This window comes from Rhinolophus sinicus, linkage group LG05 (assembly GCF_036562045.2).
Source record: "Rhinolophus sinicus isolate RSC01 linkage group LG05, ASM3656204v1, whole genome shotgun sequence".
Taxonomy (NCBI): domain Eukaryota; kingdom Metazoa; phylum Chordata; class Mammalia; order Chiroptera; family Rhinolophidae; genus Rhinolophus; species Rhinolophus sinicus.
Window position 1 is genome coordinate 4,969,378 of NC_133755.1, and position 18,010 is coordinate 4,987,387.

An 18,010-nucleotide genomic window follows, 5' to 3' on the forward strand; every position below is an offset into this window, starting at 1 on the left:
TCTCAACACTAAAACTGGAATGAGAACCTATAAGCAAATACAGAAATAGGTGAAGCATAACAGTGAAATTCTACAAGTGCTTTTAAGTAACTCATTTGTTTAAAAAAACAAAACAAAACAAAAAACCTGCTGGTAGACTTTGAAATGGTCTAGAGGCTTAAAATGAATTTAGTATCATTTTTCTAAAGTTTAGAAATATTATCATGATAAACTTGTATGCAATGCAAACATTGGACAAATGCCTGCAGAGGTGGGCACCAGCCATGGGAGAGATGAGGAAAATCTAGTTCCTGCATCTAAGAGCTAGGTCTAGTGGGGGAAACAACCTAGTAAACCAACACTTACAAAAACAGTGTGCAGAAGGCCCCCTCCCTCGGCCACACCAGACACAAGGGGTAAAGGAGGCCACCTGCCACCTGAGAAGGCACAGTCCCAATCCTTCCAGCCAGATGGTAAAGATACTAGGAGTAGGGAAAGCACATCCTCTGAATGTGAGCTGACACTCCCCCATGCTGGGGAGTACTGGCAGCCTTCCTGTGTACAAACATTCAGGTAAGAAGAACGAGACAAGGTAACTTAACTTCTAAAGGGTGTAAGTATGAAGAAATAGAAGTGAAAGGATAATTACAAATATTAAAGGAGAAAATAAACAACTGCAATGATTTAAGAGAAAAGGAAAAGTTTTAATAGTTGTTCAAAAACCAGTGATTCTGCATATTGTTTCAGACTCAAGAAACTTCTTTTCCTAAGGAAATAAACAGGTATATGCACCAAATACACACATCAGGAAATTTATTTCCTAATAAGTTTCATGAAATCATGATAGAAAAAAAAAATTATACACAACCAAGGAATAATTAAACAATGATACACCCAAATGATGGACCATTATATAGGTTTTGAAAAGCAATTTAACAGAATTGGAAATGACTCTCAAAATGTTACTAAAAAACAAAAGGTTATAAAAATTCTATATTCAGTATGAGCCCAACTTTGTTTAAACACACAAAGTTAGCAAAAGTTGTCTCTGGGTTGAAGGATAATGGGTGATTTTTAAATTTTCATCTTTATACTTTTTGTATTTTATGAACTATATACAATGAATATGTGTTACTTTTTAAATCAGAGAATACACAAACTAAACTCAGTTCCCTATTAGGGTACACAATACATTAGTGAAAGTACAAATGATATTATAAATGCACAAATGTCAAACATACTTTTATGTTATAAAAGAAGAGTCAGCTCCTAAGAACAAAAAAAAATCGTGAAGTACCTGATTTTACCCACTTTTCAAGTTGCAGATGAATTGAAGTTTGGTTTCATTCACCCTGTTTTTCAGTCCAAATCCACTACTTTGCTTCGTTTTGTAAAAGCCAAAAAGCCTAATGCCTATTTCCTGGTCATTTCCAGCATCCTTGAATTTGTGGAGATCAATGATTGAGATAGCCTATTCTACTGTCATTTCTGATCAGCAAAATAACACCAATAGCCAATACAAAAAATACTTGTCATTCATATTTATTGTTCATATATGAGTATTAACTTTCGAATATACATAAATTCTACATTTAACTTGGAGTGAAATCACCTTATGTGATTTATATATTTATCAGTTAAAATATAAATCCATGTTTGTTGTTACAAGAGTAAAATGACATTAAAACTCATGAGTATGAAAACTATAAATAGGAAAAGAGATGAGTTAATGTAAGTATTGAGAAAGGGTTCATTTATATGACACCTTTAGGAAGAATATTATGTCCTTGGAGCCAAGTGTTTATAAGTTTTTTTAAAGTAAAAAAAGATTATTTTATAATTCTATTACTTACAAAATTGTTTGATGTGCTAACATAAAACAAATCTTTAAGAACTGCATTCAATTTTTAGTTATTTAGTTCCATTTAGTCATAAAAATTACCTTTTGTAATGAAAAGGCTCTACTTGGGAATCCTACACATCTTGTGAAATCAACTAAAAGCAAAATAATTAGCTCTGCTATCTCATTTCACAAGAAAAAACCATTAAACTCAGACACAATAATATCCATTATGAATCACACATACATAATAAAAATATACAAGAAACATGAAGAAAAAAGGAAAGTGTTAAAGACATCTGGGGTATCCAAAACATGTTTTGTTGTCACTAGTTAAGCCTGAACATTGTCACCCCAATAAACTTTAATTAAAAAAAAGAAAAGCTGAACAAAAGTCTTCATAAGAATGTCTTAAGAAGAGAATTTCTATTGTTTTGAATCTACGAAGGGACACAAAGATTTGCAGAATGATTAGAGGGCGCTGTCAATCATTTTCAGGAGTTGCCAACAAAATTTTTTATTTATTTATTTATTTTTATTGGGGAATATTTGGGAACAGTGTGTTTTTCCAGGACCCATCAGCTCCAAGTCAAGTCGTTGTTTTCAATCTAGTGAAGGGCACAGCTCACTGGCCCATATGGGAATCGAACCAGCGACCTTAGTGTTATGAGCATTGTGCTCTAACCATTGAGCCAATTGGCTGCCCCAGACGATAAAATTTTGAGATTTGCCTGGATAATACTCAGCTTTAACTCAACATTGATTTAAACACCAAGCCATTAGACATTTGACCACAAATGTGATTTGATGTACCTTATTTAAAGACAATCTTAGATTATACATTTCCAGCGTCCCATCCATTTTCTTCAGTTGAGCTGTTTTTTACACACCATCAGCCAGCTGAGTACAATGAGTCCACTGAGTTCAAAGAAACAGTATTTGGGGCACTCCTGGTGGTTTCTATCATTGTCTGAACTGCATTATTTATGAGAGCATACGTATCACTAAATCAACACTTTTTTATTTTTAACACATATGAGTAAATTATAGAGGCAAAGAGCGATAAATCTTCCAGCAAGTACGCCCAACACTGCAATAGTGCGAAGAGGACAAGACTCAGACCCTGAACTTCAGGTGGGGGCCATCCATCCCAGGAGAGCTGAAACATTCACGCACAAGCCCAGGAATTCCATATTAGAAGATTTAGGGGGACTGATGCCTAATTTACTGAATTGCATGGAGAAAGAATGGAATGAACCCAATGAGCTAAGAGGTGGTCATGGAGAAGGGGCTTATGCAGACCACTTCTGGATTATTCCAGAAGTTTGTAAGCCCCAAAGTGTGGAACTGGCTGCCCTACTCTGTCACAGAAGTGTTCAAGGAGAAGCCAAGTGACCATCCCCAGATTTCCCAGAGGTTTCACAAGAACAGCTCGCACCAAGATGCGATGACAGCGAACACTGGCATTTATAGAAGGCTTACTCTATGCACTAGGCTCCGTGATACAGGTAAAGCCAGGCTCAAGTGACCCACAGCTTACAAGTGATGCTAAGTGATGGAACCACAACTTCAGCCTAGGCTGAGTCCTGAACCCACGGTCTTAGCCACTAGAATCTTCATGTATGAAACACATCTGCCTGCCACCGATCAATATTCACTGAAGGAATGAGCCTGCCCCTGCTTTCCTTTGCAAACACTGTTTCCTCAACTAGAAGTTGCACTTTTGCTGAGTCACCAGGAAAATTTAGCCTTCAAGATTTGGCTCAAACGTTACCTTGCCCTGACCAATCCAACCCCAATCTCAATTTCACAAGAAAAAAACCAATTTCGCACAAAAAAGCAGTTATAGCTGCTTTTCCCTATTTGCTTCCAGACTATGGTGGAGCCTGCCCTGCTCTCCCACCATAACAGAACTGGAGCTGGGCACAGCCCCAGATAGCAGACATTTACTAGCTACCGCCACCCACCTCCGTGCTGTGACTGGCAGCCATGTGACAAAGCTCTAGCAAAAGCACAAAAGGAATGTGAGTCCAAGTGATATGTACGAGTATGTGCCACTTCTAGCCAACAACTGTGACCACAGGGGTCCTTTCCCCTTCCTGTCTGCTGGAGGACTAGAAGTCTCCACATTCTCAAAATATGAGAAGTACGATCACCAGACCAGCAGCAGTAACGTCACCTCTGAACCAGTTACACTTACATATTATCTGTCCCCATCCAGCCCTACCGCTCACAGGGCCAGTGAGCTGTGTTGTTTGTTTGTTTGTCTGTTTTCTTTTTGTTTTCTTACTAGTTCCAGGTGTACAAAACAATGTAATAGTGCTGTGTTTTAACAACTGCCACAGGGCATTCTCATACAACCTCCAGCTTAAGGACCACTGCCCGAAGCAAAGCAGCCCCAGCCAGGTTGGTGGTGAGGCCCCACCCTATGGTTCTGCCAGCAGAACAGTGTGTTGGAAGGAACACAGGTCTCTCTCTGACCGGTGAAGCAGAACTGCCCAGCACTCTGGACCATTTACATCAAAACTATCATGAGAGAAAAATAAACTTCTGTTACATTTAAGTCGATGACATCGCTGGGACTCTGTTGCAGCAGCCTCGTCTGAGCTCATTCCAACTCCTGTCTCTCCTGAAATTCCTTTACATGCTGTCAGTATGTGTCAGTCTTTCTCTTCTCCCTGGACGAGAAGCTCCAGAGCCAGAACCAGCTCTTACTCCGCCTGCATCTCTCCCTGGCCTCTATCACATGCTCAATAGACGGTGGTATCTACCTTTACTGCTAACAACACAGTGACACCAGTAACGCATCACCTTTTCTGGTTAAAAATGCTACAAAAGCACCAACAATCTCTATGACTAAAACTTTCCAATTCTACAACAATTCTCAGAACGATGCCACCTGTCAAAGGTTTGTCTTGCATAGCACCACTCCCTAAGCTAATTGCTTCCCAGTTTCCGACAGGGGTCTTGACTTTGATCACAGTCCATCCCCCCCGACACAGAACGTACAGTAACACGCGTGTGGCTGTCCTCGGGCGTACCTCGCCCTGCAGCACACTGTCGTGTCCACAGACCGACGGCCAACCTACTTGCTAACCCACGGCACCAACCCGGCCAGAACATCTGACCTCTGCTGCCTTTCTCCTTCATTTGACAGAAACTAAAACTTCAACATCATACATTTACCAAATCTGGAGTCAGGGGCCAAAAAAAGTAGTTTAATATCTTCATTATTTTCCAGAGGTTCCTGCTTTCGAGACAATCAACACAAAAAGAAAAACCATTCAAGACCAGCCTCTGGCATTTTTCCAATCTACTTCATCTTTGATGGAGTGGTCCCAACATCCTTTTATCTTTAATATTCCAAGCAGGATTTTTGTTTAATCTACAAGTATTTCCTGCCAACTATCATATTCCTGACAAAGTTATTTTATAAATGACGTTCTAGTCCTCTGAGCCTATGCCAAAAACCTTCTTGGAACAGCATATTTCTGCATTAATTTATATTTCTTATACCTTTAATAAAAAACCTGGCTCTTTAGAATGAATCCTTCCAATCCATCTTGAAGCTTCTAACAAGTACACAGACCGACAATACCCAAAACTCTACTATTTGAGTTTGATTAGTTTGTCAGAATTTCCTCTCAAAGCTAATGAAAGCCTGAAGTTCAATGTGGTGACGCCAAATTTACCAAGACTTTCCTTTATTATGTGGCTTTAAAAATATTTTCCAAGGACAGGAGGAGAGGACACAACTAGCCTCATACTACAGGACATGTACAGGGGCCACGATTATAGCAGGATTATAATCTGAGAGTCAGAACCCCATAACCTTAACTGTCACCAAAGATACTAAGTACCAGCTGAGGGTACCTCCACCCTGCCCACTACCTTCATCTTCTAGGCTCTACTCACACACCAAAGCTCTTCGTCACTTCTATTTTTGGTATCTAGCTAACATGAACAGCTGTGCCAGTCTTCGTATTAGAAAAGGCACGCTAAAACTCACAGTGAACTACCCTGTAGATGAAACATACACTCCAAAGCCTGAACACTTATCATGAGATGAAGTATCTGGCCAAAATTCAACATACACTCTAAAAGAACTGAAAAGTTGAAAGGGGCTTATAAGGCAATCAAGACCTTTCCAAGTATTACCTTATTCCCTACCAGTTAGACTTATTTTCTAATGTCACACCCCATAAAATAGCCTTGACAACTGAGACCGATTAATATTTGTAATACGGGACCTGGAAAAGGGAAAAAAGGACAGTAGTGTGAAATTCCAACCTTCTCACTTTAATGGGGTATTAACTTTCAAGATTATTCCAAGACATGACCTAGTCTGACTGACAAGAACTAGGAAGATAAAATTTAAACTTCTATTGGCCAATTTAAGAATGAAATGACTAAGCTGGTGAAGTCCAAGAATTACATCTTCAACTACCGTTTGACATGGTTTGCAAGCCTTCTGCCGTCCTCGCTGCTCTGCCAGGGCTACACGCTGGATGTCCGTGCTCCTTTGACGGCTCAGGGCAGGACAGCACACATACTTCAGGCTGGACTGACCACCACCAACCGGAACAGAAACGGCTGCCGACTTCCGGACAGCCAATAAGCTAACTCTGACCTCACTGTGTTACCTGGGCTCAAGAAAAGAGCCCAAAACTTCAAAAATCATATTTTCACAAAAAGGCCAGAATTCCAGCTGCCCTTGAAAAATCAGCTTTGGTAACTTTGGCAAAAGTGAGTGGTGGCTTTCCTTCCAAATGGGCCTGGGCTTTCCAGATGGTCAGGCGGCCCAACCTCAGCAACCTCAGCAACCGGCTGCCTCTGCATTTACACCTCTGCACTTCTGTCCTTTGCCTGTGCCCTCAAGTCATTTGAATTTGGAATTTTATGTTGGCTTTAACTACTTCACCTAGCCCCATGACCTGGTCAGCTAAACACCTTACAATGAACAAAACTCCCAGAGTTTACTCATAAAATTTAATGCTGGTCTCAGGCCATTCTCCTTCCCTACAATGAACTTCTAGAACTTCACTGCTGGTCTTTACATTTATCTTTGGAATTGAATAGTGTTAAATTAGATGCATTCAATTCCATCGCTATTTATTGAGCATCCAGGAGATGAGTGGTTTTAAAACTACCGTGTTTCCCCAAAAGTAAGATGTAGCTGGACCATCAGTTCGAATGCATCTTTTGGAGCAAAAATTAACAAAAGACCCAGTCTTATTTTAATATAAGACTGGGAATATAATACATCTAACTGGGTCTTATATTAATTTTTGCTCCAAAAGACGCATTAGAGCTGATGGTCCAGCTACGTCTTATTTTCGGGGAAACACAGCAGTGGTTTTGCAAAAGGCAGAGCCTCCCCCTCTCCATTCCGTTTTAACAAGATAAGTATCACTTGAATGTCTCTCACGTGTTGTAGTTCAACCTGTAACTTATTTTCAAAAAGAAAGTGAAAGGATTTTTGTTTCTATAAGCAAGAGAGCTATTTTAACATACATGTAACTGAGTAATTTAAATCTATCTAAAATTATATGTAACCTATAACTCTGACCTTCCACAAATACCCAGTTTGGCATAGAAAACCTCTAAAAACTAGAAAAGTTTCTGTGGGATTATGAATGAAAACAGCAAGTATTTTACACTTTTGTTCAATGCCTTGAGAGGAACAAGCGAAGCCAGCCAGAGGTCTGGTCCTTTCTGGACGTGAGGTCTGTCTGGATGGCAGCTGGGGAGCTGGGGGGTCCCTGGCTTCCTCACATAGTAAGACACTGGCCACCCACAGAGGATCGGTGGGCGACACCTGCTGCGGGCCAAAAGCCACGCTTCCCCTGGATTGGCTGGTTGGGGAACTGGGGGGACGTCCCAAAGGAGCCCGTTTGGAGGGCCTCCCCAAGAGGGGAGAGGGCAGGACACAGCAGCCCTTTGTTCTTTATAAAGACAATTCTGCAGGCTGAAACCTACCTTTTTCTGAATCTCTTGATAAGCATAGATAAAAGTTCTCTTTCCAATCACCCCTTATCACCCGACACTGTAATCGTCCAGCTGAGAATACTGGTCCATCTTATAGTTATCTTCATTTCTTTCGAATAATCAGTCACATTTCTCCCCAATGCATCAATGCTTTGCATGTCTCCTTTTAAGTGACCTCTTGAAGAAAATGCATCAGCCAGAAAGGTGTGTGCGGCTTCCTTCTGACTAAGGAGACCTGCTGTGCCGCCCTGCAGTGGGCCTCACGCACGGGACCTTACCTCTGAAGGCACAGCACAGTGACCAGCTGGAGGGTCCCATGGCAAAGTGACATGAGCCTGATTTGGGGAGCTCAGCCAGCTGAGCTGCAGAGACCATGCCGTGCCTTGTCCAGGGACAGGTCACCACTGCCTTGCGGCCCAAGGGGTGTGAGTACCAATGAAAGATAGCGAAAAAGTCAAGTGTTCCCAGAAGAAACACCCCTGACGGCCCTGAGCAGAACTCTACCTCCACCCGTTCAGGAGCTGCACATGTCACTCCCTGGCCACCTGGCCAACTCCTCCTATTCTGAGAAAGTCTGAAACTCAAGGAGTTCAACTTTCTTCTTTGTACCCCACGTGTCTAGCACACGGTCTGGCATACACAAATACTTGCAAAATGGATCACTGTAAATGCATTAATAGACTGGAGAACCTGAAGGATGGGCTTAAGTCTTGCAAAAACCTGTGTCCTCCACAAGCCCTGGAAAAGCACCTGAGTCGTCAGCAACAGCCAGGTGGACCGAGCTGTCCCTGTGCTTTGCCTGTCCCTGCCGACCTCCTAATGCCCACCACCGCCCATTGCACAGACCAGGGAAGGGAAGCTTACAAAGGTCGGTCAGTGCTACGACTACACAGCCAGGAAGTGGCCAGCAGAAGTCGGGGCAGTCTGCCCTCCATCACGTAAGTCCCGCTCACTCCACACACTCTATGCCAAGGATGGTCCTCAGCATGAGGGACCCATGGCTTGGCAGGACACCTGTAAAGGAAGCCAAAACAGGTGCAGGTGCTACCAGAGCAGGTGGAAATGGGAGGGGCAGGGCCCTAATCAACCAGTGGCAAAATCAGCCGGAAACCAAAGGGGCTTACCCCACAGTCACCTCCTAGAGTTGGAAGGACGCTCACATTTGACAGGTAGCCAGTGGAAAAGGCAGAGACCCCCCCAAATGTGCCCATTAGCGCCTTCCTAAGAAAGCTAGATCTGGGTGATATGGGCTTTGGTTTTGCAGACGCGGAGGGAGGCACTGCAGAGTCCAGAGCTAAGGAGAGAGGTCGGCTAGGACAAGCGGCCTGCCGTCTCCTCTCAGCGTCCTCCACAACGCCAGTCATCAGAGAAGTGCCACAAGGGTCTGAGAGGCAGCCCTGGAAGGGGCAGCAGCTGGGATGCCCACAGCCTGAGGCAGAAGCTACACTTACTTGGAGCATGTGCACATCTTATACACACAACAGAGGCTCTAAAGCAGACAGTCAATGACTGCAAGGCCGGGACAGGCTTTCAAAAGCTTTATCAAGGACGGACAGGGTTTAGCCGAGTACGGGTTTGCTGGGCCAAAAACAAGGGTGGGGGATTTCAGGCAGAGGACACAGTGTCATCAAAGGCACGGAGCTGAAAGATAGGACAACATACTGAGGGGACTTGAAGTAAGTGAGCATGCAGACACTTCACAGCAGCAGACCCTGATCTCAATTCCCACCCAGGTCTTCTGTATGTATGTATGTATGGCCTGGCTCTCGGCGCTTTGCTGCTGTCAGGAGAGAGTCGGGTGAGAGGTGGCCAAAGGGGGGGGGGGGGGCGGAATGACACAAAAGGAGCTGGCAGCCATCCTTTGGAGGTTCTGAGCCTCTCCTTTAGGCCAGCGGTGCTCAAAGGTAAGCAAACAGTAGAATCAGGGGACACAAAGCAGGCCTCACCTTCAGGAAGGACCCCAAATTTAGACTTTCGACTTTTTCCACACACGAGGTTATACATACAGTCACTAGAGATACAATGACAGGATTGGAAGGATACGTGCACCTCACTGGTACTTAAAAACGTGTCCCATTTCATGGCCATACCACCTAGAGTGCACTACAAATTTTACGTTTCCCAAATCTTGTGATTATATTGTCAATAGCACAATTACACTGCATTGTATTTTGAGGTTACATGTTAATTGCTTAAATGCACACATTTAGAAAATACATGACATTTTTATAACGTTTTAATAATATGGAAAGTCTTAAAAAAATGTGGTCAGGTAGCTTTCCACCTCTGATAGTGGTGGGGAATGAGGGCTAAGAATGGGCCTGGTCAAAAATGCAGGTTCCAGGCCCTCATTCAGGTCTGGGTAGAGACTGAGAATATGTATTTTTAACAACCATCTCAAGTGGTTTCTGATACAAGTGGTCTCAGAGCCACCCTTTAAAAAGCATTACAACAAGCAACATGGAAGCTGGAAGGAATTTTCAGCAAGGAAGTAACTAATTAGCATTGCATTTCTCAAAGTTTTCCCTTGGATGTGGTTATTAGTGTTAGAGGCAGAAGCCTGATTACAATGGTTGTAAAAGTGAATAGGAATTAGGAAAATAGAAAAAGTGAGAATCAACTATTCTTTCAAAATGTATGAGATAGATAGAATGAGGGCGTGCACAGAAGGGCATGACAAAAGAGTTTTTGTTTGTATTCATCAGGTAGAGAAATGAGTAATACTGTAAAGTACGGCTTAGTAATCACAATCTTCTGGGTGGCATTTAAATGCTCTCCAGGTGCACTCTCCACTGTACGCTGGGCCCCCAAAGCATCGACTTGCCCTCTGAAGGAGATACCAGCAGGAGACGGAGGATGGGGGGGAGGAGGAGAGCCATCTCCCCTCATGTCCCTTCCTCAAGTTCAGCAGGCTGGTCCCTCACTGAAGGCCACAGCCCCCCCGGCAGGCGGCTCCTACAGCTCCCCCTTGAGATTCAGCTCCCCTTGGGGGCTCTGCCCTTCCTTCCCCCTGTCCCTCCAGGCCTAGCACAGCTGGCACTGGGAGACTGTACTATTCCTTGCTGATTTCCCATAAACCTGCCCATATCTTGGTACTAAATGGTTCTTAAAGTCTCCTTGGTTACCTCGTTCAATCTGTCTCCACCAGAACCCTGACTGATACACATAACATTAAGCAGAATACAAACGCTAAATCCAACATGCTTTCCTTGTTCCAATTAGAAAGCAGTCACATTAGCTGGCATTCAGGAAAAGCTCTATATGCAAGGTGCACAGGATGTGGGCTTGGAAGCGAGGTTGGGATTCTGATAAACAAAGGAGGAAGGGCACACCATTCCCGCCTGTGAGGTCTTCCCAAATCCTGATTCTATCTTTTCAAAGGAGCTACCCCTCCCCCTTTTCCACACCCTACATATTCAACAAGTGTGACTTGAGGCTTCGCCCTCGTCATTCATAAAATCATCATATGATCACTCTTCTGAGGGCCGCGTTTATGCCTTGTTTTATTTTAAAGAAATCTTGCCAAATTCTCTCACTGTAGAATCCCACCTGTTAAACCTACTGCAGGCAGAAGTTCTGTGTGACTTGTTTTGATAATTTCCCTGGAAAGTCAGCCCTGGTGGACCACAATAAACAGAGACCAGGGTTATTTGTACCTACTGAGGCAGTAATAACATAGGAATCATTTTTAAAGCAAGGGGACAAAGAACTCTTGAAGCAGGAAGGAAGCAGAAAAACCACTTTTGACTCCAAATTCAAAACTGGATTTTAATCCTGTTTAATCACTGTGTGGGCAGATGACCAAACCTGAGCCTCATAGCTCTCTTCCTAAAAAGGACGCCCTAAAAATTAAAAAATAGAATACATTTGAACAGATGTTAACTTCGCAAAAGAAAAATATAAAATAAATGCCAAATGTTTCACAATTTGTAGAGAGGAAAGAACTGTGTATCAAACATGTACTAGGAGCCAGGCACTGTACACAGATTATGTGTTGTAATCTGTACAATAATCTACAAGTAGGTGCTGTTTATTATCTTTATTGCACAGATGAAGAAACTGGGGCTGAAAGAAAAATGCAATCATTTGCCAAAGGGCACAAGGCTGGCAGAGTCTGGTGTCAAACCCAAGCATGGAGTTTCCAGGACACCCCCACACGCCTACTTCCTACTGATAAGGGAAACGTAATATTGTATGGGGAAACCGACATTAGTTACCATTTTCAAGGAATGTGGTATTTTGCTTAGCTGCTTCCAGTTAAAGAGAGGCAGTTTCAACTCTTACTGTTGAAAACTTCTTTAAAATTTATTAGCCCATTTTCCTCCCCTAAATTTTCACTTATATTCCCTCCAACTTAGTCCAAAAAGATTTGGAGGCAGTTTCTTCAGTGAAAGAAACAAAGAATCATGACATTTTAAAACTAAGCACAACACACATTTTGCACAGGAGAAAACTCACTTATGTAAAGTGACATGTCTAAAATTAGTTAACTGACAGGGCCTAAAATACAGATTCAAGAGTCCCAGGCTCACAAGCCTTCCTGATTAACAGGAATCGTCCACAACAGGTTGCCTCAGCATTTCAGGATTCTGTGCTGAAGACGGATGCTTGTTATGGGTGCAAAAGTAGACACAAGAGACAAATGAGTTAAAAATTTACGTCCCAAACCTAGAGCATTCAAATGACAATTTTAAAATAAAATGAATCCTTGATTGGCTTATTTTGTTGCCATTCACCTTCTAAAAGTCAAATTCTTAAAAAGGCTCAATACTGAGAACTTCACTTATTTCTTCATCTATAAAATGGGGTTCATCATGGCACACAACTGGGGGAGATTCAAGAAGTGAATGTTTTAAACTGCTGTTTTCCCTAATATAGTACTTCATTTCATTGGTTGTCTACATACTCGTCGCATGGGGGTGGGGGGGGAGAATATACAGAAAAGGCCAATCAACAAACTGATCAAAAAGGAAACAGGACTTTTTTTTTATAAGCCTTCTTTCTTACAGATACATATGATTTTCCTTATCCTGGCCATTACAACCAGCACTTCGGTGTTTGCGAAGTTGTTTCCTGCCACCTTCTCCTTCCAAAATATATTGGCAACCCAGAGCTAAAACAATGACCTACCAAAATTATTTGCTACATATTAAGATTATAAATTAAAATTGACGTTTTACTCAAGGTCAAATAAATAAATCCATGTTTCCCCGAAAATAAGTCCGGGTCTTATATTAAGGTTTGCTCCAAAAGACATATTACGGCTTATGATCAGGGGATACCATTCTGAAAAATCATGCTAGGGCTTATTTTCTGGTTAGGTCTTATTTTCAGGGAAACACGGTATATATATTCCTGAAGCCAAATACTTCAGGTCTGGAATTTTTTCTGACTTCATAAGTTGTGAGGATTCAATGAAATAACATAATGCAAGTGAAAGAAATCTGTAAACTGTAAGGTGTTTGTTACCCATTATAATTATTACTGACTTTGCAGGACTAAAAACATACAATAGGTCGTCCTCCCTCCCCCTCCCATTTTCTTCTCCCTCCTCCAAACCTTTGAAATATGAGTCTCCTTCTTGGCCCTCTCCTTGCCCAAAAAGCTCAGCACATCATCTGCAAATCAATGCCCATGTCCCAAAATAGGACTGTTCAGTGAGACCAGTCTCATCCCTAACTGGCCATCTGCCAAGTGTGTCATCCTGGATGTCATGTCACTAGGGATATTTACTAGGGATATTATTTCCACAGGAATCACAGCATCATGGGCAATAAGCAAACAAAATGGTTAAAAAGGAAAGCATGTTTTTTTTAGGGATGTTAATGAATGTTAACTAGACTTACTGTGGGAATCATGTCACAACATACGCAAATAACGAATCATGTTGTACACCTGAAACTAATACAATGCTACATTATCAATTATACCTCAATTAAATAAATAAAAAAAGGCCATCCTTCGTGCACACTTGGAGATGCCAGGTGGTGGATGCTTCAATACCATTCTCCTGAATGAAGAACACCTGGTATCTCCTGCATGGTCCTCATCTGGAGTATCTGCATTGCTGGTTTAGCAATAGGAGAAGAGCTAATAAATCATATCTTTCCACCACCACTCCCCCGCCAAAAAAAATAAAAGGGAAGAGAGAGAGAGGGAGGGAAGAAGGGAGAGAGAAAGAAGAGGACTGCAGAGCAACCTCAGTCTGGTAACTCAGAGACCTAGGTAAGTCAAATGCAACAGAACAAATATGTTGAGGTTAAACTAAAAAACAGGTTGAAAAAAAAAAAAACAAAAAACAAACAAACAAACAAAAAAAAACAGGTTGATCTGGGACATGTATTTATTCTTTCTGTTTGGTACTCCTTACTTTGGGGTCTTTTGAAAAGTCACATCAGCAACTAATAAAGAACATAATGGCGTTCAATGTCTGATACCGTCTCCATAGCACCTTTGGCCCTTTTCTTTGACACAGCTTTCCTTTAGCCCAATTATTCTTCAAAACCCATCCTCCATATGTCCCTTTAATGAGAACCACCCTAGAAATAAAGTCACCTGGAATGCAAGGCCTAGAAATGGGAAACAGGTAACAAATGCTAGATATCACCTATCTTAAAGCTGAATCTTACTAGATACTAGATTTTATATTTTTATTTAAATTTAAGGCCTACGGAAAAACTATGTTGGCCTCAAGGTCACGCTGGCATTCTCAGGGAAGATTAAACACCCAGGAGTCTAAGGCAACACCTTTTGCTCCTTTTCCTTGCCTGGTCTGATTGCAAAACATTTATTTTCTCCTTTCTCTCCTACCTTACCCGCAATGTACATGTTTATACATATTAATAATTTCTATCATTTCAGAAATTCTAGTAAAAAAGTTAAACTATTTTCTGGCCCTATGGTCCCTCTGTCCCTCTGACATCAAACAACTACTTTTATTAATTTCCTCAATTTTCAAAACACTGTTAATTAGTACATACCCAATTAACATACTAACAAGTTATATTTTTACACTTTGCATTTCCTGATTTGTTTTTTTCCTGTTGAAACACACTACTTGATTACAACCAATTCTTAAGCTTTCTCTCAACTTGGACTCAATTATTTAAATGTTACAGAAATTATTGTCTATTTTGCTCAATTTTAAAATAATGGTTAAATGACTATTTATTCATCCCATTTTACAATAAGAGTTTTTCATTATTCCAAGAGCTTTGTCAACAAAAAAGTCAACTCTTCAGTGCTTCAAAGAAACAATTTAGTATCACTGTGTAAAAAGTTAAGGCTTTTGTTGATATTAATCCAATATTCTTAAGACCTACTTAGAGAAAACAACTCAAAATACCATACACATGGCTCTACAAATTGAAGAAGTCCAAAGTACCAAATCAAGACTGTAGATAATAAAGAAGTCAAGTTCAATTGTAAGTCCTGCTGTGCTCCCTGCACTCCCCTGCTTATTTCAGGACAGAGGAGAGCTTGCTCTGGACTACTGAGATGTTTAAATGAGTTCATTAATATTAAATCACTTTTAAAAGATAAGCTTTATATAAATTAAAAGGTTTTAGCACAGTAAAGAAAATATTTCATCATGGAAGGGAGAGACACACAGAAGGAGGAAAGGAAGGAGGGAGGGAGGGAGGATATGAATATACCTGTCTCCCTAAAATAAACCTTGCTCCTCATCAGCAAAAAAAATTTTAAACAGATACCTACCCTGCATTTGCTGATACTCTGGCAGCAACCCACTTAAGTCAGGAGTGTAATACATAATACACCAAAAGGGCATACACTGTACTTCAGTTCAGAAAAGTGAGATTCCTCCACAGGAAAACCCTAAGTTCTGATTAGTGTATTAATAATAAGAGTCGACCACTTTCTTATAGTGCACGATTAATTTCACTACTGGGACTTTAATCTGTTAGCATGATACACATTGTGACTTGTTCAAGATGTGTGGGGGAAGAGGTATTTTACTATTATATGAACCAAAAGTTATGACTGACGTGTAAGTAAGGAATTCAGTTTTGAACAGAAGGTAGAATGTTTTACACTCATTGGACATACTCGTGTTTTTAAAACAGTGGAGCACAAAACGGTTAATGTCATAAAGCTAGGCACAGGAGTCGTTCCCATCTCGCTGCTATGAAACGTAGTCTGGACACAGAGGAATCCTCTATTATAAATCAAATCCCTGAGGACATCAATGACAGCTACATATTCAAGAGGACAGTGAACCAGGGTCCTTGTAAAGTGCAAACGCTTCCATAACAAATCCACCTGAAATAACTTTAAGCAAAATTGTCCAGCTAATTACCTTAGCTTGGAGGTAGAGCAATTACTTAGCCCCATCAACAACTTCCCCAAACGTCCCCCTGACAAAATACTTCCAAACTTTCTTCTCTGAGTAATCATAGAGCTGCTTTACGCATCCCAACATTGTTTATTTCACAGTAATCCTTAGGCCTTTCACACAAATTCAATTGGTCTTATTTAAATGCCACCCTCCCTATACAGTGTCAGAAGCTTTTCTGAGGGGTGGGAGAAAGGGGATACAGTGGCTTCTTCTAGCTACAAGGTTGCGACTTCCTCAGCTAGAAATCCTCGGATTGTTAAGTCACTTTGACTTTTCTTCATAACCTCTGCCTTCCACCAAACTGTTGCCTCTCTCTTATATTAGCCGCACTTCAATTCAAACTGTCCCAAAGCGCACGCAGGTCGCTGACCCCTAAGCGGACCCTCCACACCACACACGTCTCGTCTAGCGCACTCCCCACCTAGGCACATCCATCCTGCTCCCCGTCGGGCACTGGGTGCCACACGCGCAGGGCACAAACATCGGGGCTTCCCCAAAGCACAGCCTTTCTACACTGTCTACACCCGCGCCCACACACACTGGAAGCGACTTCAGGACTCCGGGTCGCCGACTGCCCGCTGTACGCACGCCCCGGGTCCGGGCGCTGCTGTGGCAGCAGGGAGCAGGGCCAAGCATGCACGCGCGCACGTCGGTGCCCCGAGCCCCCCACCCCCCCGCCGCCGGGCTGCACGGGCAAGGGCCGGGGTGGAGGCTGGGTGGGCACGCCGGGGAGGGGCGGCCAGTGCCAGGCGGCGGACGGACAATAACAGGCGGGTCGCCCCCTCCCTTCAGGGGCGGGCCCCCGCCCCAGTCCGCGCCCCAGGTCCGGGGTCCCGAGCGGATGGCACACGGCCGCACCGGGGGGCAAGGGCGCGATGCCAGCAGGGCCGCCTCGGGTACCTGGTCGATGGGCAGCTGCACGGCGTTGCTGAGGGGCTGCAGCAGGGTGGAGCCCGTGGTGCTGGTGGTGGCCATGGCCGGCCTGGCACTCCGCCTGCCGCGCCCCGGCCGCTCGCGCTGCTCTCCCGCCTGCTGTGCCCGGCGACGCCGAGGATGGGGATGCAGCCGGCGCGCCTGCCCCCTGGCCGCCCGCGGTCGGGGCAGCGCGGGGCGGAGCCGGGGAGGGGCCGGGGGCGGTGACCGGCTGGGTCCTCCCCCCGCGCCCGCGCCCCCGCGTCCCCGACCGCCCCCGACCGCCCCCGACCGCGCCCGCGCCCCCGCGTCCCTGCGCCCGCGCCCTAGACCGTCCGCGCGCCCGCCCCTCCCCTTGACTTCCAGCAGCTTCCAGCCGCCCCCTCCCCACCTCGCGCGCCCTCGCGCCAGACAGCCCCGCGGCCCAATCGCGGCGCGGCGCCCCGACAACCGCAGCCAATCAGAGGGCGCCGGCCGCGCCATGCTCCGCCCCCATGGCAGGCCCGGGCCGAGGGAGAGTAGGGCAGCCGGGCAGCTATGCGAGGGCTACCTGAGGGTTCCACTACCCGGTGAGGGCGTGGTGGTCTTCCCCATGTCACCTCCTTATTCCTCCTCCCCGAGGGTCCGCAGCCAGCCCACCTCTCTCTAGGAGGGACGGTGGACAACGAGTGGGAACGGAGTGTCCACCAGACAAAGGGACAGCGTGAGGGGCGCCGTCCAGGAGAAGTTGGGGACGGAGCCTAGACTGGGGGGAGGGCCACAAACCAAAACAGTGGCCTAGATAAGAATTTCCATTGTCTTAAGTATTACTGTGAAATTTCAGTTACCCTCAAGCCTAGCTGAGCCTTCCAGGGCTGAGGGGCGCTGGTGGGGTTTGGCCAACCCCAAGGAAGGAGACAGTTCCCGCCTGTACCTGCGCTGTGTTCCATTAAGCT

At 43.9% G+C, this 18,010-nt stretch overlaps 1 protein-coding gene across 7 annotated transcripts in view; it reads right to left on the reverse strand.

Annotated features, from left to right (window-relative positions):
• The window catches only part of MBOAT2 (membrane bound glycerophospholipid O-acyltransferase 2), a 175,491-nt gene that overhangs the window by 80,216 nt on the left and 77,265 nt on the right, over positions 1 to 18,010 (reverse strand). Inside the window, exon 1 of one of the 7 annotated variants that reach the window (XM_074331665.1) lies at positions 17,064 to 17,352. The exons of 2 other annotated variants lie outside the window; for them this stretch is intronic. Coding sequence is in view for 2 of the 5 variants with exons in the window: in XM_019755959.2 (XP_019611518.1) it covers positions 17,064 to 17,138 (75 nt within the window). In the remaining 3 variants the exon portion in view is untranslated. Of the gene's footprint in view, positions 1 to 17,063; positions 17,353 to 18,010 lie in introns of those variants that run through there. 4 more of the 7 variants (XM_019755959.2, XM_019755961.2, XM_074331664.1 and 1 more) reach the window with 4 other exon arrangements.